This window comes from Scyliorhinus canicula, chromosome 8, assembly GCF_902713615.1.
Source record: "Scyliorhinus canicula chromosome 8, sScyCan1.1, whole genome shotgun sequence".
Lineage (NCBI taxonomy): Eukaryota > Metazoa > Chordata > Chondrichthyes > Carcharhiniformes > Scyliorhinidae > Scyliorhinus > Scyliorhinus canicula.
This window is the reverse complement of record NC_052153.1, coordinates 161599939-161626341: the sequence shown is the minus strand read 5'-3', so window position 1 is coordinate 161626341 and position 26403 is coordinate 161599939. Positions and strand designations below refer to the sequence as shown.

Genomic DNA, 26403 nt, shown 5'->3' with positions numbered 1-26403 from the left:
TGGGTACTCCAAATAAAAAAAAAAACTCCCTACCACTCCCTCCCGAAGCACTCAGTAGCGTTACTGGTCTCTAGCCCAACAGGATCCACCTCTGCGCCACCGAGGTGAAGGCAAGAACATCTGTCCCCGCACCTGTCCGCAGATCTGGCACATCTGAAACACCAAAGGATACGGCTCCAGCTCAATATTTAGGATCACCAGCATGGAGCTAAAAAAAGATCTCCAAATATCCACCAGCTTGGAACAGGACCAGAACAGGTGTGTGTGGTGTGCAGGCCCTTTCGAACATAATTCACATCTATCCTCTATCCTCAAAAAACAGACTCACCCTCTCCTTCATGAGGTGCGTACAAAATACTACCTTTAGCTGGATCAGGCTGAATCTCGCACACAAAGACCTGGCATTCGCCCTCCGCAGCGCCTCACCCCATACCTCCTCCAGTATCGGCCCCAATTCTTTAGCCTTTACCACTTCCACTGAACTCAAAGCTTCCCCCACAAACTGTTCATACGCCGGATGTACTGCCATCCTGTCACCCTGAACAGGACAGAATCCTCTCCAATAAGGATGATAGCAGAACCACTGGAAAATCAGAGAACAATCTCTTAACAAAGCTCCCTACCTGGAGATATCTAAACATGTCCAAGCCTGACAACCCAAATTTCTCCTTCAATTCCACCAGGCTGGTATTTCGCCCTTCCCAAATCACTCACTCGCTCCAACCCTTTTCTCTTTTCATGCCGCAAATGTGGCATCGAGCCGTGCCAGCTCAAACAGGTGGTTAGGACAAATGGGAGGCAGCCTTGAGGCTGTCCCCAACTTAAAATGCTTGCAGAGCTGCCTCCATATTTTCAACATGGACCCCACCAGTGGGTTCACCGAGTATCTTGCCCACGCCGTTACCAATGCCTCCAAGCTTGTCCCTCCATATGACCCAGAATCCATCTGAACCCAGAGACTCCCAGGATTCCCACACCAACCCACCACCTTCTCTGCATTGGCCGCCCAGTAATAAAACAGTAAGTTTGGCAGCGCTAGGCCCCAAGCCTGCCTCTTCCACTGAAGGACCCCACTTCGAATCCTCAGGACCGTACCTGGCAAATCAAGCCGAAAATGCTACTCGATCCTTTGGAAAAAAAAGATTTGGGCAGGAACACCGGGAGACACTGAAATAAAAACAAAAATCTCGGCAAGATATTCATCTTAACCGATTGAACCTGGCCCACCAAAGATAATGAGATTATCCTACCTCTGCAAGTTTGCCTTAACTCGACTCAGCAGGCTTGTATAGTGCAAACTCCGGAGCCTCGCTCAATTTCTGGCCACCGGGACCCCTAAGAATTGAAAACTAGTCCCCGCTAACTGAAATAGCAACCCCCCCCCCCAAAAGAAAATCTGGCTCGCTCCCCCCATGCACCGACCAGAAAATAATTGTTCTTTCCCATGTTCAACTTGTAGGCAGAGAAGGCATTGAAACTCTGACAAATACCCATAATATTCCCTATAGACGACCTCGGCTCCCTCACGTACAGCAGCAAATAATCTGCATATAATGATACCCTATGTTCCACACTTCCTCTAACAATCCCACTCATGCATTAGAGGACCTCAAAGCAATGGCCTCCGGTTCAATTGCCGACACAAACAAGGGAGACATCGGACACCCCTGCCCAGTACCCCGATGTAACCAGAAAGACGCCGAGCTCCTGACCAACCTTGATGTGTCACAACTTTGCCACCAATTACTGGGCCCCAGGTCCAGTTAAGATGGCCACCTGCCCCACCCAATGGGTAAGACAAAGAAAATGCCCTGGTCACTGTTAACTTCCTACCACACCCCCAAATCAAGGTCCCATCCAAAAATAACTATACCCCACCTCCCAAACTAGGTTCCACCCAAAACAAACATAAAAGGCCAACACCACCACCCCCTAGGCAATCATCCCAACTCCCTTGTCCAAATCCCAGAATCCTTACCATGCTCCTCCTTCTCTCGGATCACCATATCAATCTACCTGCTTTACCATCCCCCATCATCCTGGCTTCAAGAAAAACTCCATGAAAAGGAAGAACAAAAATATAACAGAACATATTACAATATTTACAACCAACCCGACCCAACTTTCACATATACAATCCCACCAGCTCTCCTCAAACCAATCCCAGTCCTTTGTCCTTGATGAACGCCTCAGCCTGCTCCAGCACATCCTTTGACTCTCCGTGACTTAGTCTCACTGGATACATCACCCCGAACCGCACACCCTTATCGTACAGCACTGCCTTTGCCTTATTAAAGGCTGTCTGCTGCTTCACCAGCTTGGTGCCAACATCCTGACAGATGCGCACTGTGTGCCCATCCCAGTCAATGTGCCTATTCTTCTTGGTCACACACACACACACTCAGATTCAGCTGGTTCTCCAGATCCTCAACTTTGACGGGCCTCTGCGCCATCATTTTAGCTTCCAACGAGGCAAGCTGACCATCATGTCTTAACAAGGCCTCCTCCATGCCCATCAGCATCTCCCCATGCTCCTTCACAGCTTTGGACAGTCTTGCCCAGCTGCTCTCGTATTGGGCTGAAAGCCTCCTCAATGGTGGTTTTAAACGACTCTTTAATCTCCTTTCCTTGCCACTCAAATTGCCCAATCATCTATCTTCCAAACCTCTCCAACTCCTGTGCCATCACCCCCGCCAGCATCTCTAATGTGATGGGTGTGGCATCTTTTGTCCCCAGATTTCTTTGTTGCGCTACCAGCCAGAGCTTCTTTCCTGGGGCCTTTTTCGCCTATATTCCTCTGTCGATGAGCTGTTCTCCATACCAACCTGCTAGTTTGGAACCCAAATTCCAGGCAAAAGGGATCAAAAAACAAGGACCATGGCAGGAGCCACCTTTTGTGCAACTTGCTCTCCATGTCATCATTGGAAGTCTGGTTACTGCTTATTGATTATCTGCCAAAACGGTGTGCAGTATGGGAGAAACTGCAGACTTTTAAGTAGTACGGTATAGAGAAAGGAGATCTCATGGCAACCAACTCAATCAATCATTGAAATAGTAACTACAGTTAAAAAGTACTATACGTTGGCTGGCTGGATTGTGAAAGCCATTGTGCAAGTTTGTTTTTTATGGGAAGCTGTCCAACCAGTAACAGTGTCAACATGGCAAAGGAAAAGCAAGTCATCTACATTCTAGGAAGGGAATGGGGGCAGGTTTGAAGTGACAAGCTAAAAGTCAACATTTTCAGGAATCACTTCAATTAAAATTTTCTTTAAATTTAAAGCACCCAATTCTTTTCTTTTCCAAATTAAAGAGCAATTTAGTATGGCCAATTCACCTACATTGCACATCTTTGGGTTGTGGGGGTGAGACCCACACAGACATGGAGAGAATGTGCAAACTGCACACGGACAGTGACCCTGGGCCGGGATCGAACCCGGGTCCTTGGCGCCGCGAGGCAGCAGTACTCTGATGAAGTCAATGTACTGTTTGCAACTGGTGGGAAAACATCTAGAAACTGCACCAAGATGTGGGTGTCTGAAAGTCATGTCAGAAATCCAATCTTGAGGGAGAAAGACTGCAAATGCTTGCAAAGAATGATGATGGATATGTTTTAAATTATATACTCATGAAGTACATTTACCTGCATTGTAAGGTGTTTTCGATTGAGTATGTTGCTAAAATAGTGTTGCCACAGCCACACCTGTAGCTAGTCAGCAATATTTATTTTTTAAAAATATTTTTATTAAGGTATTTGAAAATTTTTATAAAAATAACATGGACAATGACACCAACATGGTATAATAAACATTTCCTCCAAAATCAATCTTCACACACCCAACCATACAACAACAATCCGCCACCCTCCCCCATCCCCGGAATTCTGCATCTGCTGACATTTTAATTTTCCCCGAGAAAGTCGACGAACGGCTGCCCCCTCCGGGTGAACCCGACCATTGACCCTCTTAAGGCCAACTTTATTTTCTCAAGATTGAGAAACCCAGCCATGTCACTAACCCAGGTCTCCACACTCAGGGACTTCGAGTCCCTCCACATTAACAAGTTCCGTCTCCAGGCTACCAGGGAGGCAAAGGCCAAGACGTCAGCCTCTTTCGCCCCCTGAACTCCCGGCTCTTCCGACACTCCAAAGATCGCTACCTCCGGACTCGGCACCACCCGTGTTTTTAGCACCGTGGACATTGCCTTGGGAAAATCCTGCCAGGACCCTCTAAGCTTCGGGCATGCCTAAAACATGTGGACATGATTTGCTGGGCTTCCTGAACACACTTATCTTCTACCCCGAAAAGCTTGCTCATCCTAGCCGCTGTCATATGTTCCTGGTGGACTACCTTAAACTGTATCAGGCTGAGCCTGGCACATGATGAGGAGGTATTAACCATTTTTAGGGCATCCGCCCATAGGCCTGCCTCTATCTCTCTTCCTAGCTCGTCCTTCCACTTGCCCTTAAGCTCCTCCACTGGAGTTTCCTCCGCCTCCGAAAGCTCCTGGTAAATATCTGAAACCTTCCCCTGTCCCACCCAGGTACTGGAGACTACTCTATCCTGTATCCCCTGTGGCGGCAGCAGCAGAAAGGACGGCAACTGTTTTCTCAGGAAGTCTCGCATCTGCAAATACTTAAACCCGTTCTGCTGGCAATTCAAATTTATCCTCCAAGGCTTTCAAGCTGGGAAAGCTCTCATCTATAAATAGATCCCCATCCTTCTAATTCCTGCCCTTTGCCAACTCCAGACCAACCATTTAGCCTACCTGGTACAAACCGATGATTATTATAAATTGGGGTCCAAACCGATGTTCCCTCCACTGTCTTATATCTCCATTGCCCCCAGATTCTCAGAGCCGCCACCACCACCACCGGACTTGTGGAGTATCGGGCCGGCGAGAACGGAAGAGGTGTCGTTATCGGTGCTCCCAAACTGCCGTCTTTGAAAGACGCCGCCTCCACCTGCTCCCATGCCGACCCCTCCCCCACTACCCACTTCCTAATCATGGTTATATTAGCCGCCCAGTAGTAACTGTAGAAGATCAGCAGCGCCAACCCACCCGCCCCCCGACTGCGCTCCAACAACACTTTCTTCACTCGCGGGGTTTTACCCACCCACACAAAGTCCAAAATAACCTTATTCTCCCACTTAAAAAAGGCCTTTGGGATGAAGATGGGGAGGCACTGAAAGACAAACAGAAATCTGGGGAGGACTGTCATTTTCATGGTCTGTACCGTCTCCGCCAGTGATAGCAGGAGCATGTCCCATCTCTTAAAGTCCCCTTCCATTTGTTCTACCAACTGGGATAGGTTTAACTAGTGCAGTGCTTCCCATTCCCGGGCCACCTGGACTCTCAGATAAGATAGCTCTTCCCTACCATTCTAAGCGGCAGCTCTCCCAGTCTCTTCGCCTGTCCTCTTGTCAGCAACATTTATTGAACAACGTTGGTTTGGACTGGAGAGTTAAAACTTATGATTAGAAAGCTGAGAGTATGATGTACTGAACAATGTCCATAGGCTTCAATGTCCTTACCCAGGACTTAAACTTGTGATAACAAAAGGTGTGATTGTAGTGACTGCACTAGAGAATGTTTTGTTTGGATAAGTAGTTGAATCATGTTGATAGCCACATAAAGAAATACTGTGTTTCAGTAGTATGAACATACTAGGGAGTCAGGTTTAGCTCACTTGGCTAGACAGCTGGTTTGTGATGCAGAACAAGGCCAGCAATGTGGGTTCAATTCCTGTACCAGCTGAGGTTATTCATGAACCTTGCCCCTTGTCTGATCCTCAGGTTAAACCACCACCAGTTTGCAATTTATGGTCATCCGGGATTATGATAACTAAGTGGCAAATGGTTATTGGATACTTTACAATGGAGTGAAAATCCATAATATTTATGCCGATTTCAATTTTAAAATAAATTCTGCATTTCCGATGTTAAGAGGCAAGACAAAACAACCATGAAGTTATACGAGGACCTGCAATGCTTTTTATATATGGTACTGATTGTGAGGTCACAAAAATGACCTCTTTACAAAACACATTTTAAAGGAATACAGTAAATATAATTTTGCATTTTTAATCTTTGTTCAAAATGTAGCTCCTAATTTGACGTTAATGTTGTTTTAGTGAAACTGGTCTAGTAAGCTTAATAATAATGCAAAAAAATGCAGTTCAAAATCCGTCGTAGAATTTATTCAAATGAGAAAAAAAAGTCTGGAAATAAGAAATCTGATGTCTGTAAAACTGACCAAAACTGACTATGAAACAGCGAGATTGTTGCAAAAGCTTGACTGGTTTGATAATATCATTCAGAAAATGAAAAATATACCACATCGGCAGGATATCTTTGAATAGAAGCAAAATACTGTAGATCTAGAATAAGCGCAAAATGCTGGAAAAAGTCAGCAAGTCTGGCAGCATTTAAAAAACAAAATTGTGGGATGCGGGCGTTGCTGGCTAGGCCAGCAATTATTGCCCATCCCCAATTGTCCTTGAGGAGTCATTGCTGAGCTGCAGTCCACGTGGTGTTGGTATGACAGAGTTCCAGGATTTTGACCTAGCGACAGTGAAGGAATGGCGATATATTTCCACGTCAGGATGATAAGCGATTTGAAGAGTGCCTTCCAGGTGATGGCACTGATGTACCTGCTGCCCGTGTCCATTTTGGATGGTAGTGGTCATGGCTTTGGAATTTGCTGTCTAAGGAGTCTTGCCGAGTTCCTGCAATACATCTTGTAGACAGTACTCACTGCTGCTACTATGCATCGGTGGTGGAAGGAGTAATGTTTGTGGCAATCAGTTGAGTTGCAATGCCCTGGATGGTGTCAATCTTCTTGTGTTGTTGGAGCTGCACTCATTCAGGCAAGCAAAGAGCATTCCACACTCATGTCTTGTGCCTTGTACATGGTGGACAGGTTTTGGAGAGTCAGGTGGTGAATTACTCGCTGCAGAATTCCTAGCCTCTGACCTGCTCTTGCAGCCACAGTATTTACATGACTAATCCAGTTCAGTTTCCGGTCAATGGTGAAGATAGAAACGGAGTAACTCGAATATGGAGGACTGGAAGGTGGCTAACGTAACACCACTGTTTAAGGAGGGAGGGAGGCAGAAGACGGGAAGTTATAGGCCGTTCGCCTGACTTCGGTCATTGGTAAGATTTTAGAGTCTGTTATTAAAGATGAGATCGCAAAGCACTTGGAAGTACATGGTAAAATAGGACTGATTCAGCACAGCTTTGTCAAAGGGAGGTCATGTAAATATTCTTTGAGGAGATAACAAGGAAATTAGACAAAGGAGAACCAATAGACGTGATTTATTTAGATTTCCAGAAGGTCTTTGACAAGGTGCCGCATAGGAGACTGTTAAATAAGAGCGCATGGTGTTCAGGGTAAGATCCTGGCATGGATAGAGGATTGGCTGACTGGCAGAAGGCAGAGAGTGGGGATAAAGGGGTGTTTTTCAGGATGGCGGCCGGTGACTAGTGATGTGCCTCAGGGGTCTGTGCTGGGACCACATCTTTTCACAATATACATTAATGATCTGGAAGAAGGAACTGAAGGTACTGTTGCTAAGTTTGCAGATGATACAAAGATCTGTAGAGGGACAGGTAGTATTGAGGAAGCAAGGGGGCTGCAAAAGGACTTGGACAAACTAGGAGAGTGGGCAATGAAGTGGCAAATGAAATACAATGTGGAAAAGTGTGAGGTTATGCACTTTGGAAGGAGGACTTTAGACAGACTATTTTCTAAATGGGGAAATGCTTCGGAAAGCAGAAGCACAAAGGGACTTGGAAGTCCTTGTTCACGATTCTCTTAAGGTTAATGTGCAGGTTCAGTCGTCAGTTAAGAAGGCAAATGCAATGTTAGCATTCATGTCAAGAGGGCTAGAATACAAGACCAGGGATGTACTTCGGGGGCTGTATAAGGCGCTGGCCAGACCCCATTTGGAGTATTGTGAGCAGTTTTATGCTCCGTATCTCAGGAAGGATGTGCTGGCCTTGGAGAGGGTCCAGAGGAGGTTCACTAGAATGATCCCTGGAATGAAGAGCTTGTCGTATGAGGAACGTTTGAGGACTCTGGGTCTGTACTCTTTGGAGTTTCGAAGGATGAGAGGGAATCTTATTGAAAAACTTACAAGATACTGCAAGGCCTGGATAGAGTGGATGTGGAGAGGATGTTTCCACTTGTAGGAAAAACTAGAACCAGAGGACACCATCTGATACGATCCTTTAAAACAGAGATGAGGAGGAATTTCTTTAGCCAGAGGGTGGTGAATCTGTGGAACTCTGCTGCAGAAGGTTGTGGAGGCCAAATCACTGAGTGTCTTTAAGGCAGAAATAGATAGGTTCTTGATTAATAAGGGGATCAGGGGTTATGGGGAGAAGGTAGGAGAATGGGGATGAGAAAATATCAGCCATGATTGAACGGCGGAGCAGACTCGATGGGCCAAGTGGCCTAATTCTGCTCCTATGTCTTATGGTCTTATAGGACTTTTATTCAGAATGGAAGAGAGGTAGAATTGGGATGCCTTTTATGCTTGTTGAAAAAGCAAGGAGGGGGACTTCTGGTGGCGGCCCTGTGCTGATTGGTCACACAGGGTGGCTTCTGCTTGAAGGCTTTGGTAGAACAAAGAAACTGACAGCACACGAATAGGCCCATCGGCACTCCAAGCCTGCACCGACCATGCTGCCCGTTTGAACTAAGACCCGCTACTCTTCTGGGGACCATATCTCTCTATTCCCATCCTATTCATGCATTTGTCAAGACTCCCCTTAAAAGTCACTATTGTATCTGCTTCCATTACCTTCCCTGGCAGCGGGTTCCAGGCTCCCACCACTCGGTGTAAAAAAAAACTTGCCTCGCACATCTCCTTTAAACCTTGCCCCTCGCACCTTAACCCATGCCCCATGTAATTGACTCTTCCACCCTGTAAAAAATCTTCTGACTATCCACTCTATCCATGCCCCTCGTAATCTTGTCAACCTCTATCAGGTCTTCCCTTAACCTCCGTCGTTCCAATTAGAACAAACCACGTTTCCCCAACCTCACCTCATAGCTCCCCACCAACCCAGGCAACATCCTGGTAAATCTTTTCTGTACCCTTCCAAAGCCTCCATATCCTTCTGGTAGTGTGGCAACCAGAATTGAACACTATATAGAGTGGGTGCACCTGTACCTCAAGGACTACATATTGTAAATTAATTTTTAACAACACAGGGATGGCCAGGTGGTGCAAAAGAGAAGATAAGGGATAGGTTTGAGGGTGGGGAGATTAAATGATAAAGATGTCATGGAACACAAGGCAAACGGAGTGATAATGCTAGTATTAAAATGTAAAACATTGTGTAGCCATCTGGGATGGCCACTTACACCCAGGGACAGAGAAACTCGCAAAGCCTAGCGGGTAAAATGGACAAAGCAAGATTCAGGCAGGCTCGGAGCTTGAAATGTATATTTGCAAGCAAGGAGTCCAGACGATATCGAAACTCCGACTAATTAGCATTTTGATGGGCCGATTAGCATTCGATGGCCCATCTTCATCAAGACGAAGGACTGGTACTCGAGCGACTGGTACAGTCCCAGACATTTCGGCCCACTCCCTGTTCAGGGGAAGAGTAAACAACAGGGTCAGTGACCGCTTGGGACACGCCCAGCCATCCAGGCCCCCGCCCATTTACTGGTTCGTAATCGAACATAGTGATCAAGGATCACCCAATTAGTGGGGTCCAAACTGAAGGACCGCCCCAAAGAGCACGAAAACCCCCAAGCATAAGACGAGTCCACCACGTGTTCATCCTCTTTTGGACCTGGCACCCCGGCAACGTCCATCGCCAATCGCATCATCACCAGAAGCAAGTCCAAGTTCAGCACTCGCTACCAGAGGGATGAGCATAGCTGAGCAGCAGTTACTTCTCCAAAGTCGATAGATCCAGAATTGGACAGCGGCCACTGTTCCCCTGACCTAAGCCAGGTGCCTGAAGTTAAGCACAGGTTGTCTTAATCGATAGGTGTAGTTAACTAGTAGTGTTTATGTTGCATGACTAAGTGTGTGTAAATAAAGTACCCTTGACCTTGAACTAACTAACTGGTGTTTGGCTCTTTGATCGATAGCCGGTTGAACCTTGTGCTGGTATCATTTGATACCTGGCGACTCTGAACATTAGAACATAGATATCAAAAGAAAGGAGGGCAAACTCACCGATTGCCGTTGTTGGAACAGAGCCACAGGATAAGAAAGGCAACAATTGGTCCAGTTAATAGCAGAATAAAGGCTCGCACTGTCTGAATGCAAAAACCATGAAAACATGCAGAATGGCATATGGGAAATTTAAAAAACTATACGCGACACCAATCCCACATCAACGGTTTCCTCCAAGTCCCGAAAGACATGCTGTTAGGTGAACTGGACATTCTGAATTCTCCCTCCGTGTACCCGAACAGGCACCGGAATATGGCGACTAGGGGCTTTTCACAGTAACTTCATTGCAGTGTTAATGTAAGCCTACTTGTGACAATAAAGATTATTATTTTTAATGTGACTGCTCCAAGTTGCACTCTAAGTAACTGAGCAAGCCATTGGAATGTACCAAAAGATCAGCACCATGTTTTCATGGTAGTTAGTGACAGGCAGTGTCAACCATTCAAATGATGCCCATATCCCAAGAATGAATTAAATATATACAAGGCGGCCTAAAGTAGGGATCTAACCAGCGCAGAGCCGCATAAATCCAACAATTAAAGCACACTCCATTTAGGACAATGTAAATACACCTTTATTTATTCTTGGGGTATAGCAATGCCTACAAGGCAGCATTCTGTGCTCATCCCTAGTTGCCCTAATGGTTATGCATCAATGGTTATCTGCATACTGTGGGACTCAAGTCACATGTAGGTCAGATGAAGCAGTGTGCACAGAAAGGTTCTACAAACAGCAATGCAATAATAACTGAACGACACTGTTTCTCAGATGGGTTAAGAATGGAAAGTAACCAACTCCCCTGGCAACTGTTTCATGTTCCACAACCTTTGACAGATTAGATGCAACATTGGAAGTCTTAGTATCCAAATAGCACAGATGTGATGGGCCAAATTATTATCTTCTTGCATGGTTCTATCGTTTAGGCATTCCTCTTGAGGGGACGGAAGGGGACAAAAGTTGTGGCTGTGCATGGATGTATATTAGTCAATGGAAAACTTACCAGATCTTTATTCTCTTTGGAGTGAGTCTACTTTTCTGAATCATGTTATCCACTAGGTAGTAGAGCAGCATTGTTATTCCGACAATGTACAACATTATATACAGGATGAAGGTCACATGGACACAATGAAAGGGTGCTTCAAATTGCCGTTGAACGTTCCCCTGTTTTTTTTTTAATTACAAAGAAACAACATAATTTAATATTGATGGAAGTAATTTATTCATTATCTGAGGCTTCTTCCAAATAACCTTAAAAACATATTTTCAGAGAGCGGCACGGTGGCTCAGTGATTAGCATTGCTGCCTCACGGTGCTGAGGACCCGGATTCAATCCCGGCCCCGGGTCATTGTTCGTGTGGAGTTTGCACATTCTCCCCGTGTCTGCTTGGGTTTCATCCCCACATCCCAAAGAGATGTGCAGGGTAGATGGATTGGCCATGCTAAATTGCCCCTTAATTGGAAAAAAAGAATTGGGTACACTAAAAATTTATTTAAAGGAAAATCTTAATTTCAAAGAACAGCTGTGATGTAACTCCAAGAGTCCAAATGGAAAACCCAATTGTGAAACATGTCATACAAACATTGTGGTGCAGAAGGAGGCCATTTGGCCCGTTAAATCTGCACCGACTCTGAAAGAGCCCCACCCCTATCCCCATAACCCAGTAACCGCACGTAACCGTTTGGACGTTGGGGGAAATTTTAGCATGGCCAATCCACATAACCTGTGGAAGGAAACTGGATCACCTGGAGGAAACCCACGCAGACACTGGGAGAATGCACAAACTCCACACAAGACAGTGACCCAAGGCTGGAATTGAACCCGGGTCCCTGGTGCTATGAAGCAGCAGTGCTAACCACTGTGCCACCATGCTGCCCTAAGCTTCACATATTCCCACACATTTCCACTCAGTTTTCACACTGGTCTGAAATATTGGCAGCTTATAAATGCCCAGCAACACCCACATCCCATAAACAAAAAAAAACCACAACATACTTTCACAGCCTCATTGTGAATACTGTATTGGCTCTGTCCCCAATTTTTAAAAAAAGTTTTCCAATTAGCGTGGCCAATTCATCTTCCCTGCACATCTTTGGGTTGTGGGGTGAGATCCAAGCACACATGGGGAGAATGTACATGCTCTGTCTTTAAGAAACTAAAGCGATATGGAATGAATTATGGGGAATAATTAACGGAATCCAAATCAAAGAATTTCACATCATGGATGTGCTCACACTACACAATATACAATCAAGGTGGAGATTCACTGAAGAAAATCAAACAAAGTAGTGAGCAGTTACACAGATTATTACATTAAAGACTCAATATAAATAAGTCCCAAGGTACTTCACAGGACCGTCATAAAGCAAAGTTTGACATGGGTATCACCTAGGTGAGATTAGGGCATGTGGCCAAAAGCTTGGTCAAAGATATAGGTTTTAAGCAACATCTTAAAAGGAGGAACATGACGTAGAGAGGCAGAGAGGTTTAAGGGGGAATTCTAGAGTACAGGGATGAGGCAGCTGAAGGCACAGCCACCAATGCTGGAACAATTAAATCTGGGTTGCTCAAGGAGCCAGAATTAGATGAGTACAGATATCAGGGACGGTATCAGATCCAAGGTCTGCAGTCCTACCATATCCATACATGAATGGTGGTGGACAATTAAATAACTCATTGGAGGAGGCGGCTCCACAAATATTCCCATTCTTAATGATGGAGGAGCCTAAAACATCAGTGCAAAACGTAAGGCTGTAGCATTCACAACAATCTTCACCCAGAAGTGTTGAGTGGATGATCCATCTCAGTCTCTTCCAGAGGTCTCCAGAATCACAGATGTTATCTTCAGCCAATGCAAATCACTCCACATAATATCAAGAAACCGCTGAAGGAACTGGATACTTCAAAGGCTATGGGCTCTGACAATATTCCAGCGATAGTACGGAGGATTTGTGCTCCAGGTCTTGGCTGTGCCCCTAGCCAAGTTGTTCCAATACAGCTCCAACACTTGCATGTGCCAGGCAATGTGGAAAATTGCCCATGTACGGCCTGTATACAAGAGACAGGACAAACCCAATCCAGCCAATTACCGCCCTTTCAGTCTGCTCTCGGTCATCAGCAAAGTGATGGAAGGGGTTATCATCAGAACTAACAAACTTCACTTTCTCAGCAATAACCTGTGCATGGATGTTCAGTTTGGGTTCTGCCAGGGTCATTCAGCTCCTAACCTTGGTTCTAATATGGAAAAAAAGAGCTGAATTCCAGCAGTGAAGAGAGAGTGACTGCCCTGGACATCAAGGCAGCATTTTACCGAGTATGGGCATCAAGAAGCCAAGCAAAACTGGAGTCAATGAGAATCAAGGGAAAGCCCTCCGCTGGTTGGAGTCATACCTGGCACAGAGGAAGGTATTCATGGTGGCTGGAGGTCAATCATCTCAGCTCCAGGACATCACATTCGGAGTTCCTCAGGGTGGCATCCCAAGCCCAACCATCTTCAGCTGCTACATCAATGACGATCCTTCCATCATAAAATCAGAGTGGGGATGTTCGCTGATGATCACACAATGTTAACACCATTTGTGACTCCTCAGATATTGATGCAGTTCTTGTCTAATTGCAACAAGATCTGGACAATATCCAGTTTGGGCTGACAAGTGACAAGTAACTTCCGTGCCAAAGAGGATCCAACCATCGCCCCTTGACATTCAATGACTTTACCATTGATGAATCCCGCAACCCCCCCCCAACCACTATCAACACCCTAGGGGTTGACCAGAAACTGAACTAGACTAGCCATATAAATACTGTGCCTACAAAAGCAGGTCAATAACTAGGAATCCTACAATGAGTAACTCCCTTCCTGACTTCACGGGCCTGTCCATCATCTACAAGGCATTAGCCAGGAGTGTGATGGAGTACCCTCCACTTGCCTGGATGAGTGCAGCTCTAGCAACACTCAAAAAGCTTGACACCATAAAGGACAAAGCAACCCACTTGATTGCTACCCATGCCACAAATATTTTCTCCCTCCACCACCAATGGGCGGCGGCAGAAGTGTGTACCATCTAGAAGGTGCGCTGCAGGAACTCACCAAGATTCCTTCAGCAGCACCTTCCAAATCAATGACCACTACCACCTAGAAGAACAAGGGCAACAGATACTTGGGAACACCATCACGTGGAATAATAACGCCGTTCCTTCACTACCCCCGGGCAATTTCTTCCCCAACAGCACTGCAGCGGTTCAAGAAGGCAGCCCACCACCACCACCTTGGGGATGAGCAACCATAATATGCTAGAATTCTTTGATCAAGGTGGAGTGTAAAGTAGTTGATTCTGAGACTCGAGTCCTGAATCTTAATAAAGGAAACTACGATGATACTGAATCTTAACAAAGGAAACTAAAATGATGAAGTTGGCTATGATCGATTGGGAAACATTACTTAAAGGGATGACAGTGATAGGCAATGGCAAGCATTCAAGGAGCGCATGGGGGAACTGCAACAAGGGCAGCAGATACCTGGGAACACCATCACCTGGAAGACCCCCCCCCCCCACCCCAAGCCGCTCACCATCCTGAATTGGAATAATAATGCCGTTCCTTCACTGTCCCCAACATCAAGCAATGGCCATCCCCTAACAAGAGAGAATCTAATCACCGACAATCAACCGATCACCCCCTTCCTCTTTGATATTCAATGGCATTAGAACAGTCAAATCTCCCACCAGCAACATCCTGGAGCTTAGTATTGACCAGAAACTTAACTGGAACAGCCATATAAAAACTGTGGCTACAAGAAGATTCAGCAGCAAGTGACAAGTCAAGAGTGTGACAGAATACTCTCCACTCGCTTGGTTGAGTGCAGTTTCAATAAAACTCAAGAAGGTCGACGCCATCCAGGAAAAATTAGTGCTCTTGATTGGTACCACCGTTAACATTCACTCCCTCCATCTCCAGTGCTGCTGCAGGGTATACCATATACAAGATGCACTGCAGCAACTCTTTTTTTCATCCGTACATCCCAAACCAGTGAATTCTTGTTGGCTAGAAACCAAGGACAGCAGGCACATAGGACCAGCACCACCTGAAAGTTCCCCAAGTCACACACCATGCTGACTTGGAACAATATTGCCATTCTTTCATTTTTGAACTCCCTAGCTAACAGTAGTGTTTGACTGCAGCAATTCAAGAAGACAGTTCACTACCACCATCTCCAGGCAATTAGGAATTGGCAGTAAATGTTGTGCTTGCCAGTTGTGCTCACATCCTATAAACAAATGAAAAGAGCCTGACAAATAAAACCACTTCAAATTTTATTTAACCCATTTTTTCATTTTCACTACTTTTAAACAGCTATGACGGAAGCAGTTTTAAACCTTTTTCAACCCATTTGCACCATCGGCTTTTTGCCCAAGGGCTTTTTGATAAATATGCTTGACTGTACCGTTTCCTTTTTCAGTTGCATTTTCTGGCACTTTGCCATTTAGCTGTATTTCTGATCTACTGTCAGTAGATGGCATGAGAAACTTATTCAAGTTTAGTCACTTAAATTCTTGGATAACATTCAGTTTCAAATGGAATGTGTCCTTTGTTTTATCCCCAATTATGTCTGGAATATGCATATTTCTGCCAACTAGCCAACTCAGGATCAGCTTGCTACACAGCTAAGGGATTCACTGTTGTAGCGGGTGGAAGTGTGATAGCCAAATTGTGCACAGCAATGTCCCATAGCTATGAGATATAATAATAATCTTAGGCTGCAATTAACACTGCAATGAAGTTACCGTGATAAATGGTCAGATGATCAGTTTTGAAAGTTGTTGGTTTGGGATAAACACAGGCTAAGGCATTAGGAGAACATCCCTGCTCTTTTTTGAAAAGTGCTCTGCGATCTTTTCTTTTTTAAAAACGCATTCTATTCAAACTTGTATCAAAGTAGGTTACATCAAATAAACACCCCGGGAAACATTCTTCCCAACAAATCAACTATACAGTTTGTACAGATTTTCCTCCTTTTTCACCCCCCACCTCCCCTCCTGTGAAGAACAGCTCCTCAAACATGGTCACAAATATCCCCCACCTTTTCTCAAACTCCCCTGCTGAGCCCCTTAACTCATACTTTATCTTCTCTAACCGCAGGAAGTCGCACAGGTCACCCAACTAAGCTGCTACCCCCGGTGGTGATGCTGACCACCACTCCAGCAAAATTTGTCGCCGTGCAATCAGAGAGGCGAAGGCCAAGACATCGATCTGTCTCCTCTCCATGAGCTCCGGCTTCTCTGAAACCCCAAATATCACCACCAAAGGGTCCGGGTCCACTCCGTCCTCCACTACCTGGCTAAGACCGCAAACACTCCTGCCCAGGATCTTCCCAATTTTTCACAACCCCAAAAAATGTGCGCACAATTCGCTGGCCCCCACCCACACCTCTCACACTCATCTGCTACCCACTGAAAGAACCCACTCATTCTCACCCAGGTCATATGCACCCTGTGCACCATCTTAAACTGTATCAGGCTCACCCTTGCATAAGAGGAGGTCCCGTTTACCCTTCGCAGTGCCTCACTCCATACTCCCCAATTGATCTCCATTCCCAATTCTGCATCCCATTTCTCCTCGATCTTCACCACCCGCTCGCCTCCCTGCTCCCCCAGACACTTATATATATCCACAATTCTTCCCTCCCCTTCCTCATCAGGAAGCAGCAGTCACTCTAGCATTCCGGCAATCTAGGGAACCCCTTCCAGACCTTTGTACTATGCGATCTTTCATACCCACTTGAGAGAACAGGTAGAACCTCGGCTTAGGGCCTCACCCAAAAGATGATACATCCAACAATTCTCCACTAAAGTCTCATCTAGATTATGAGTTTAAGTCTCTGGAGTGGGGCTTAAACCCATAACCTACTGACTGAGAAGCAAGAGAGCCACCACTGGGATATCCTATTTCATGGATAAATAGGCGAGCAGAATATTGTTTATGATAATAGCTAAACAATGGAGGTTTGGTCTAGTTTTAGCTTATGTGGGGCTGCTGCAAAGGAAAGCAACAGAGAACTCAAACTTAGATTTTCTTTTTTAAACCAATAGTTTCTCAAGCTGTTCATTACTCACCAATAGTTTCCTGAAATCCTTGTGCCACCTTATAAGCGATTGGTTGAGTGCTACTTCTGAGTTGCTTGTAATAGGGTGGTACCCATGGAATGTCCTCACTCTCCCACTATAGTAATTCAAATGCAACAGTAATGGGCCTAAACAAAAAGATGTTTTATCATTAACACTGTCATGGTGACTTGGTATGCCCTATTAAAGTTAAAGAATAGAGATTTAAGAACAAGCTTCTTAGATTGTACAAAACCTCATGTAAAAGCAAGATTCTCCTAGGATCAGAGAGTTAAATATGATTAAACTGAGCACTGTCTCAATGGAGACAGTGTCAATGGACTAGTAATCTAGAATCCCAGGTTAATACTCTCGGGATGAGTTCAATTCTCACCATGACATCTGGTGGAATTTAAATGCAATTAATAAAATCAGGATTTGAAAGCTAGTCTATAATCAATAACGGTGATCATGAAACTATCGTTAACAGTAAAGGCCAAATACTGTGACTGCTGGAAATCGGAAATAAAAAAAGAACGTGCTGGGAAGTCTCAGGTGGTCTGGCGGTATCTGTGGAGAGAGAAATAAAGTTAACATACCCAATTAAGGGGCAATTTAGTGTTCCATCTACCTACCTTGCACATCTTTGGGTTGTGGGGGCGAAACCCACGCAAACATGGGGAGAATATGCAAACTCCATACAAACAGTGACCCAGAGCCAGGATCGAACCTGGACCTCGGCGCCATGAGGCAGCAGGGCTAACCCACTGCGCCACCGTGTTGCCCCTAAATAAAGTTAACATTTTGAGTCTGTGTGACTCTTCTTCAGGGCTGAAGCTATTGTTGATTGTCATAAAAAATATCTGATTTACAAATGTCCTTTTGGGAAGGAAATCGTATCTGGTCTGGCCCCACATGGGACTCCAGGCTCACAGTAATGTGATGGACTCTTAACTGTTCTCTGAAATGGCCCAGGAAGCTACTCAGTCCAAGGACAATTAGGGATGGGCAATGAATGGTGTCTTTGCCAGTAATGGCCACAACCCATGAAGAAATTAATTTAAGAAATAAATAGATGAAATGGAAAACCCCATCCAACCTGCCCCTGCCAGATCACAAATCAGACTACAAAAATTCCACAATTTCAAACAAAATAATTTAACCTCAAGAAAAAATGTGAATGATACATATTAAGATAAAAATAAAACATTGGGACCAGTGTATTTCGATCAACATTTGAAAAAAGAAAAACAGTGTGCGGTGACGACCATGGAGTGAGTGGTCGTACACAGGGCAGCTCTGGCTCGAAGGCGTTGGTTTGTGCACTTTATACCCGTTAGTGGGGTAGCTCCTGCAGGAAAGTGGTGCAAAAGGTGAAGAGGGAGATGTTCTCCCCAAGATTGGCATGACTACTAGCTACCAGACCTGGCAAAAAACAGTTAAGGACCTAACTAAGGAATTGGAGGGGATCTTTTGCACAGCAACAATTGCAAGAATGGCGAACGAGGAAGGGTCTTCGCCAGTGGGAAAGGCCCAGATGGAGCAGTTGATGGCCTTCATCAAAGCCGAATTTCGCCAGCAAAGGAGGGAGCTGCATGGTGACTGGTCGAAGGCTACTGAGGGAACAGATGCACCTCTGCGAGGATCGATGGACCAAGTAGAGAAGTGCCTTGAGGTACGAGGGGCAAAGATACGAGAGGTGGAGATGATGGTGTCCGACCAGAGCGATCGGATTGTGCCCTTGCAGGCAGAGCTGGAGGACCCATGCAAATCACTGAGGGAGATGGTGTAGGAGCAAGAAAACAGGTCCAGGCGACAGAACCTGTGGATTGTGGCGATGTCAGATGGTGTGGAAGGAACGAGCGCCACAAAATGTGTGCCAAGGCTGTTGGTCGGGCTGGTGGAGAAGGGAGTGCTGGGCAAGGCCCAGAGGTGGACAGGGCCCACAGGCCTTTAAGGCAGAGGCCAAGAGTGGGGGAGCTGCCACAGGTGGCGATTGTGTGGTTGCACAAATTTGTCGAAAGGAAAGGATTTTACGATGGGCCAGGGAGAACTGAGACTCTGAATGTGGAGGGGAATCGTGCCTGAATATATCAAGATATTGGTGCGGAGCTGGCAAAGAAACATTCAGGATTCAACAGGACCAAGGCAGTGTTGTACAGAAGGTAGATTTGGTTTGAGGTGCTGCGTCTGAAGCAACTGTGGGTCACATTTGAAGGCCGGAAATATTATTCTGAAACGCCAGAAGAGGCGAATGACTTTATAAGGGACCATAAACGGGGGTAGAACAGAGAGTTGTTGTAAGATAGAGGAGCTGCATCTGTAAAGGTTGGAGGTTATGGCAATTATATTTTTCCAGAGGGTGGGGGGTTGGTCTTGTTTTTTTTATTGGGGAATTCTAAGCTTGTACAGGGGCGCTTCTGACCATGGGTGTTTTTTCTTTAGGGTAAGGGATGTGTATGGCGGGGCGCCTTGCACAGGCGAAGGAGGGATCGGTGGTGGTGGGGGAAGGGTGTGCAGGCGGGGCTGTCAAGGGGGAGCTGCCAGGTAATGCTGGTGAACAGAGGTGAGGAGGAGGAGGCCGAGAGAAGTGGCCAGGTTTTTTTTGGGGGGGGGAAGAGATTACGACGCTGTAGAGTTGGAGATAGAGCGTGGTCATGGACGGAGAGGGGGGCTATCTTGGATGGGCCTGATTTAGGGTGGTATTAGAGGAGGCAAAGCCTGAGGGGGATAATGGCAGACAGTTGAGGATAGTGGAGGCATAAACATGTATAAAGTGTACTCGAGAATTGATTTCTTTGCGGTGAGCTAGGCAATGTTGTTGGGGGTGGCGGTGTATGCGGGAATTGAGATATTAGATTGTGTGCCGCATTGGCTGGAGGCGAGGATTAGTGCAGGGCAGGTGCAGAGGCTGGAATGGGGGCTAGAGTCAGGTTTGTTGGTGGATAAGGGGTTCCGCAAAAAGGTGAAGGCGGCGATCGGGGAGTATGTGGAAATTAATCAAAATGGGAGGTGTCGGCGGCCACGTTCTGGGAGACGTTGAAGGCAGTGGTCCGAGGGGAAATGATCTTGTTTAAAGCACACAGGGACAGGAGGAGGAGGGAGGAGCATGGACGGTTGTTTGATGAGATAGTTGAGGTAGACAGGAGATACCTTGGAGGCCCCCACTTGAGTTGTTGGCGGAGAGGAAGAGGATGCAGGGGCAGTTTGATTGGTTGATGGCGGGAAGGGCAGTGGACAGCTACGGAAGGCGAGGTGGGGGTGCAATATGATATGGAGAGAAGGTGAGTTGTATGCTGGCCCACCGGCTGAGGAGGCATGCTGAGTCCAGGGAAATTTTAAGGGTGCAAACAGAGAAGTGGGAGGTCGTGTCAGAGCCAAGGAGAGTAAATTAGGTGTTCAGAGGGTACGATGAGAATTTGTATGGGGCGGAGCAGAAGGGAATATGGGACAGTTCCTGGATGGATTGGAGTTTCCAAGATTGGAGGAAGAGAAGGGGCAGGCATTGGAGGAGCTGTTGGGGCTGAGGGAGGTGATTGACAGCATTAGGGGGATGAAGTCGGGGAAGGCACCAGGGCTGGATGGATTTCCGGTGGGCTTTTATAAGGCGTTCATGGCAGAGTTTGCACCGCATCTGTTGGAGATGTTTAGTGAGGTGTTGGAGAAGGGAGAGTTGCCAGAGACACTGAAGCAGGCGTCGATCACATTAATCCCGAAGAAGGAGAAGGATCCATTTGAATGTGGGTCAAATAGGCCCATTTCGTTGCTGAACACAGATGTGAATGTGCTGGTTAAGTTAGTGGCGGGGAGGATGGAAGGATGTGTGCCAGGGGTGGTCACTGAGGATCGCACGGGTTTTGTAAAGGGCAGGCAGCTCTTTAGTAACATCAGAAGGCTGTTAAATGTGGTCATGACTCCCTGTTTGGAATAAAATGTATTAAAACAATAGAGAAGCATTTTGGAGAAAGGCCCTTCATCAGAACATCCTCTTGTTTCACATACTCTACCGTTTGGAACCAAAACTGTGACGAAATAACGGATAATTTAAATACGACTTTGATCCTTCCAGTACGAAACTGAACACATACCATGCAAGTATTCAAACAGGGTGACGACAGCAAAAATTAGGACCAAAGATGATATAATGAGAACAAGTACTTCTCTTTTAGTAAGTCTCATATCATCCATTTCTGGCCATAGGCTTACCTGCAAATATAGAAATTGGTTCATTAAATACCTGGGTTAAATACAAGATTTTCCTTTAAATTTATCAGTCAGCTTAATTCTTATTGTCAACCAACGTGATGATCTTTCCTGTTTGGGAACAGAACACTTTGAACATCCAAGTTAGGTAGAGTAGAGTTCGATACGGAGTAAAATTCCCCCTACTCCGACCATTATATCTTAGTTCAACTCTATGATGCTATTCTTGCCTCTCCAATGTTTTGCAATCTTCTAAACTAAGTGCAATTGTTCATTTTTATTACTTATTTGTTTCAGATTTGGGGGATTTTGTTGCCCGAAGAGCATGCATTTCTTTGGCTTGTCGTGACAGAGATTTTACATAACATTTTAATAGATTTAGCACATTGGATTCGGCCAGAGATCAGTGCTGGATCCACGTTTTTTTTACAATATATATTAATAACTTGGACAAGTGAAGTGAATGTATTATCGAAAAGTTTATGGATGACAGAAAATTGGTGGGATAGCAAATGGCTATGAAGGATATAGACAGGGTGGGTAAAAACTTGGTAGATGGAATATAAAGTTAGGAAAATTTGGTAGGAAGAATAAAGGAGTTGAATATTATCTAAATGGAGAAAGGCTGCAGGAAGCTGCAGTATAGAGTGATTTGGGGGTCCACCTGCATAAATCACAAAATGCTAATAATAATAGCTTATTGTCACAAGTAGGCTTCAATGAAGTTACTGTGAAAAGCCCCTAGTCGCCACATTCCGGTGCCTGTTCGGGGAGGCCAGTACAGGAATTGAACCTGCGCTGTTGGCATTGTTCTGCGTTACAAGCCAGCTGTTTAGTCCACTGTGCTAAACCAGCTCAAGCAGGTAATTGGGACTGCGAATGAATGTTGGATTTTATTTCAAAGGGAATAAGTATAAAAGTAAGGAAGTCCTGCTAAATCCACACAAGGCACTAGTTAGGCCCGCATCTGGAATAACTGGACCAAAACTGCTCAAGGTATCTAAGGGAAGCTACACTGGCAGTGGAGACAGGTTCACTAGGGTGAACCCAGGTATGGAGGGATGAGGAGAGGTGGTGCAGATTGGGCATGTACTTATTGGAGTTTAGAAGAATGAGAGGCAACTCTACTGAGACATATAGGAATCTCAGAGGCTTGACAGGTCAGATGCTGAGAGGTTGTTTTCCCTTGTGGGAGAGACTGGGATCAGAGTGCATAATGTAAGACATCACCCATTTGAGACAGATGAGGAGGAATTTCTTCCGGGGGCAGTGAATCTGTAGAATTCTTTACTGCAGAGGGCTGTAGAGGCTAGGATGTTAGGTCTATTCAAGGCTGAGATTTTTAATCATTAAGGGTTATGGGGATAAGGCAGGAAAGTGGAGTTGAAGTTTATCATATACCAGTCATTATCTCTCTGAATGGCGAAGCAGACTCGATGGATCGAATGTCCTACTTCTGCTCCTACGTCTTATGGTCTATTCCATACACATCCCACAGGCGATTTTGCGCTCCATCTCCAATGTGTTCCTCTCTCCCTTATCATTCACAAACATATAATTGAAAAGCAATTAGCTGAGGTTAAATATGTTAAATTATTGAGTTCGGATGGACTCGCTCAGATAACTGCTTATCAGAGAGGGCAGTAAGAAGTCTTACACCAGGTTAAAGTCCAACAGGTGTTGTAAAACTTCTTACTATGCTCCACCCCAGTCCAACACCGGGTGCATCTCCACATCATATCAGAGAGGGGAGGGAGAGAGCATGACAAAGGCTTTGTATAATGTAGACTGCCACATTGATTTGTGGCACTAAGGACTTGAAGAACTGGAGCTTACAGTTCCCAAACAAAGTAACAGGATTACGAATACAAGGAGTCTCCTCCAGGAAACAGCAGGAGATGTCACTTCATAACAGGAAATAAGAATGAAACATGAATGGAGATTAGGATACAGAAATAATTTGTTTCTGTCAAAATCACATTAAAAAAAAAACAACAATAATCACAACAACAATAATCACTACCTTAACTACTTTGACCACTGGGTGTGTGACAAAGTTCATGAGAATGTCTCAGTTACAATAACGTTGAGACATTTGCATATGTTCAGGATGGTGTGACCTGAAGAACTGTGATGATAATGGCAAGTACCAGACGTGTAATGTTACAGTTTTCAGTCTGGTTACATCCACACATTCTCCCTTCCCAATACAGGAAAAGGTATGCTGATTTAAAAAACTACATTCTACATGGATTGAAAAATGTTACCAACAACTTTTTCCATTCCCAATTGCACCTTTCAATTCACTCTTACTTGCCACATTAATGTAACCTCACACTATATAGTTGTACACTCAAAATTCTTACCATCCCGCTGCACCGGGCCCACATGACTGGGACGAGGATGAGTAGGTTCTTTGGGGGTGAAGACAGGTGTGTCAGGTGCTCAGGGAGTCCAGCGAACCATGCCCATATGTTCTGGGCATGCCCGGCACTGGAGGAGTTCTGGAAGGGGGTGGCGAGGACGGTGTCATCCATGGTCAAGCCAGGATGGGGACTCGCGATTTTTGGGGTTGGGGTGGAGCCGGGAGTGCAGGAGGCGAAAGAGGCCGGTGTGCTGGCCTTTGCGTCCCTAGTAGCCCGGCGAAGGATCTTGCTAAAATGGAAGGATGAGAGGCCCCCAAGCGTGGAGACCTGGATCAATGACATGGCGGGTTTCATTAAGCTAGAGAAGGTAAAATTCGCCCCGAGGGGGTCGGTACAAGGGTTCTTTAGGCGGTGGCAACCTTTTCTCGACTTTCTGGCTCAACGATAGGGTACGGGGACAGTAGCAGCAGCAACCCGGGGGGGGGGGGGGGGAGGGGAGGGAAGGGGGAGGGAAAAGGTGAGGGGGGGCGGACGATGATTAATTAACTAAAATTTATTTTTAAGTTCTTTTGTTGTTCATTGGGGTTGGGGGGGTGGGGGATGGGATACATGCGTCAATACGGTCTGGGGGTGATACAGTTATTATCGGTTATTTTGTTGCATTTCATTGTTTGTCGTTATGTTTTATATTTTCTGTAAAAAATTCCAATAAAACTTATATTAAAAAATTCTTACCATCCCTTTTACTTAGGTAAGAAAATTCAGCTGTGACATTTTATCTATTTCCCAAAACCATAGGGCAGCGCGGTAGCACAGTGGCTAGCACTGTTGCTTCGCAGCACCGGGGTCCCAGGTTAGATTCCGGCTTGGGTCACTGTCTGTGCGGAGTCTGCATATTCTCCCAGTGTCCCCGTGAGTTTCCTCCGGATGCTCCAGTTTCTTCCCACAAGTCCCGAAAGACGTGTTGTTAGGTAATTTGGACATTCTGAAATCTCCTTCAGTGCATCTGAACAGGCTCCAGAGTGTGGCGACTAGGGAATTTTCACAGTAACTTCATTGCAGTGTTAATATAAGCCTACTTGTGACAATAATAAAGATTATTATTATTGTGTTGGTGCTCATGTATAAAGGTATTTCAAATCATGTTAAAATCATTGCACTTATCCAATGAATAACTGATGTTGAAAGTATGATACAAAACAATGAAAATTCATTGCAGAATTTTCCAAGGCAAAATAATGAAAAATAATAACAAACTACGACAACAGCTTACCAAAGGTTAAATCGGTTTGTCACATGGCTGTGGGCTTTTTGAATCTCATTTTAATTGATTTTGCCTGGTATGAAAGTTGCACACTGAGGCGAGAGAGGCCGGTACCCTGGCCTTTGCGTCTCTAGTAGCCCAGCGTAGGATTCTCTTACAGTGGAGGGATACGAAGCCCCCGAGCCCGGAGGCCTGGATCAATGACACGGCCGGGTTCATCAGGCTGGAGAAGGTCAAGTTTGCCCTGAGGGGGTTGGTACAGGGGTTCTTCCGGCAGTGGCAGCCCTCTCTCGATTTTCTGGCGGAGGGTTAGAGGGTGGTCAATCTCAGCAGCAACCCGGGAAGGGGGGGGGGGGGGGGGGGGTTAGGGGGCTGTCAAGGGGGTTTGTTTTTGCGACGGTGTGTTTGCTATTTTCTTCTTTTTTGTATTGTTATTAATTTATTGCTTTGTATTGGGGGGGGGGTTCTTCTTTCTGTTTATTTCTACACCTTGTTTACTTTATTGTTGGGAGAAAATTTGTTGTTGAAAAATTTGAATAAAAATTATTTTAAAAAAAAAGAAAGTTGCACACTTCTTATGACTGTTGACAGAATTAAAAATACGCAGTGCAAGTCAACACACAACACCATACAGGGCAAAGCAGCCTGGTTGATTGACAGCCATCCGAAAGCTTAAACAGTAATTCCCTCCACCACTGAAACAGTGGCAGCAGTGTGTACCATCAACAAGACGCACTGCTGGAACTCACCACGATTCCTTAGACAGCATCTTGCAAACCCACAACCGTTACCATCTAGAAAGGTCAGCAGACCCATGGGAATATACCCACCTGCAAGTTTCCCCTCCAAGCCACACACAATCCTGATTTGGAACTATATAAGTTTCCTCACCATCTCTGGATCAAACTCCTGTGACTCTCTTCCTCAGAGTGATGCAAGTGCAAAACCATATGGACTCCAATGGTTTAAAATCTCAAGGTCAATCAGGGATAGGCAAAATAGGCTGGCCTAGCCAGACGCTTACATCCCTTGAAAGAATAAAACAAAACCCAGCCTGCTGCTCACAGACCTGCAACTCCAAAGGAGAAAGGGGATCAATAGGGATGTTCAGCTCATTGAAAGTCACATAGGCGGTGGATCAGCTTCCTCGACAAGAGAGTCTCAGGAGACCCAGGGTCTCCTGTCAAGTGGCGGAAGACATCTATAGCCTGCTGGCCTCACTGCCCTCAGCATCTTTGCCTGAGGGGGCCCTGTCAGAGATAATTGCAGTT

The 26403-nt window shown here is 45.6% G+C and overlaps 1 protein-coding gene across 2 annotated transcripts in view; it reads right to left on the bottom strand.

The window, feature by feature from the left end:
• The window catches only part of LOC119970645, a 66214-nt gene that overhangs the window by 14171 nt on the left and 25640 nt on the right, over window positions 1-26403 (bottom strand). The window contains exons 5-7 of one of the 2 annotated variants that reach the window (XM_038805591.1): window positions 21388-21505; window positions 17312-17448; window positions 11202-11362 (exon numbers count right to left, since the gene is read on the bottom strand). In XM_038805591.1, coding sequence (XP_038661519.1) covers window positions 11202-11362; window positions 17312-17448; window positions 21388-21505 — 416 coding nt within the window. The remainder of the gene's footprint in view (window positions 1-11201; window positions 11363-17311; window positions 17449-21387; window positions 21506-26403) is intronic. The other variant, XM_038805592.1, reaches the window with a different exon arrangement.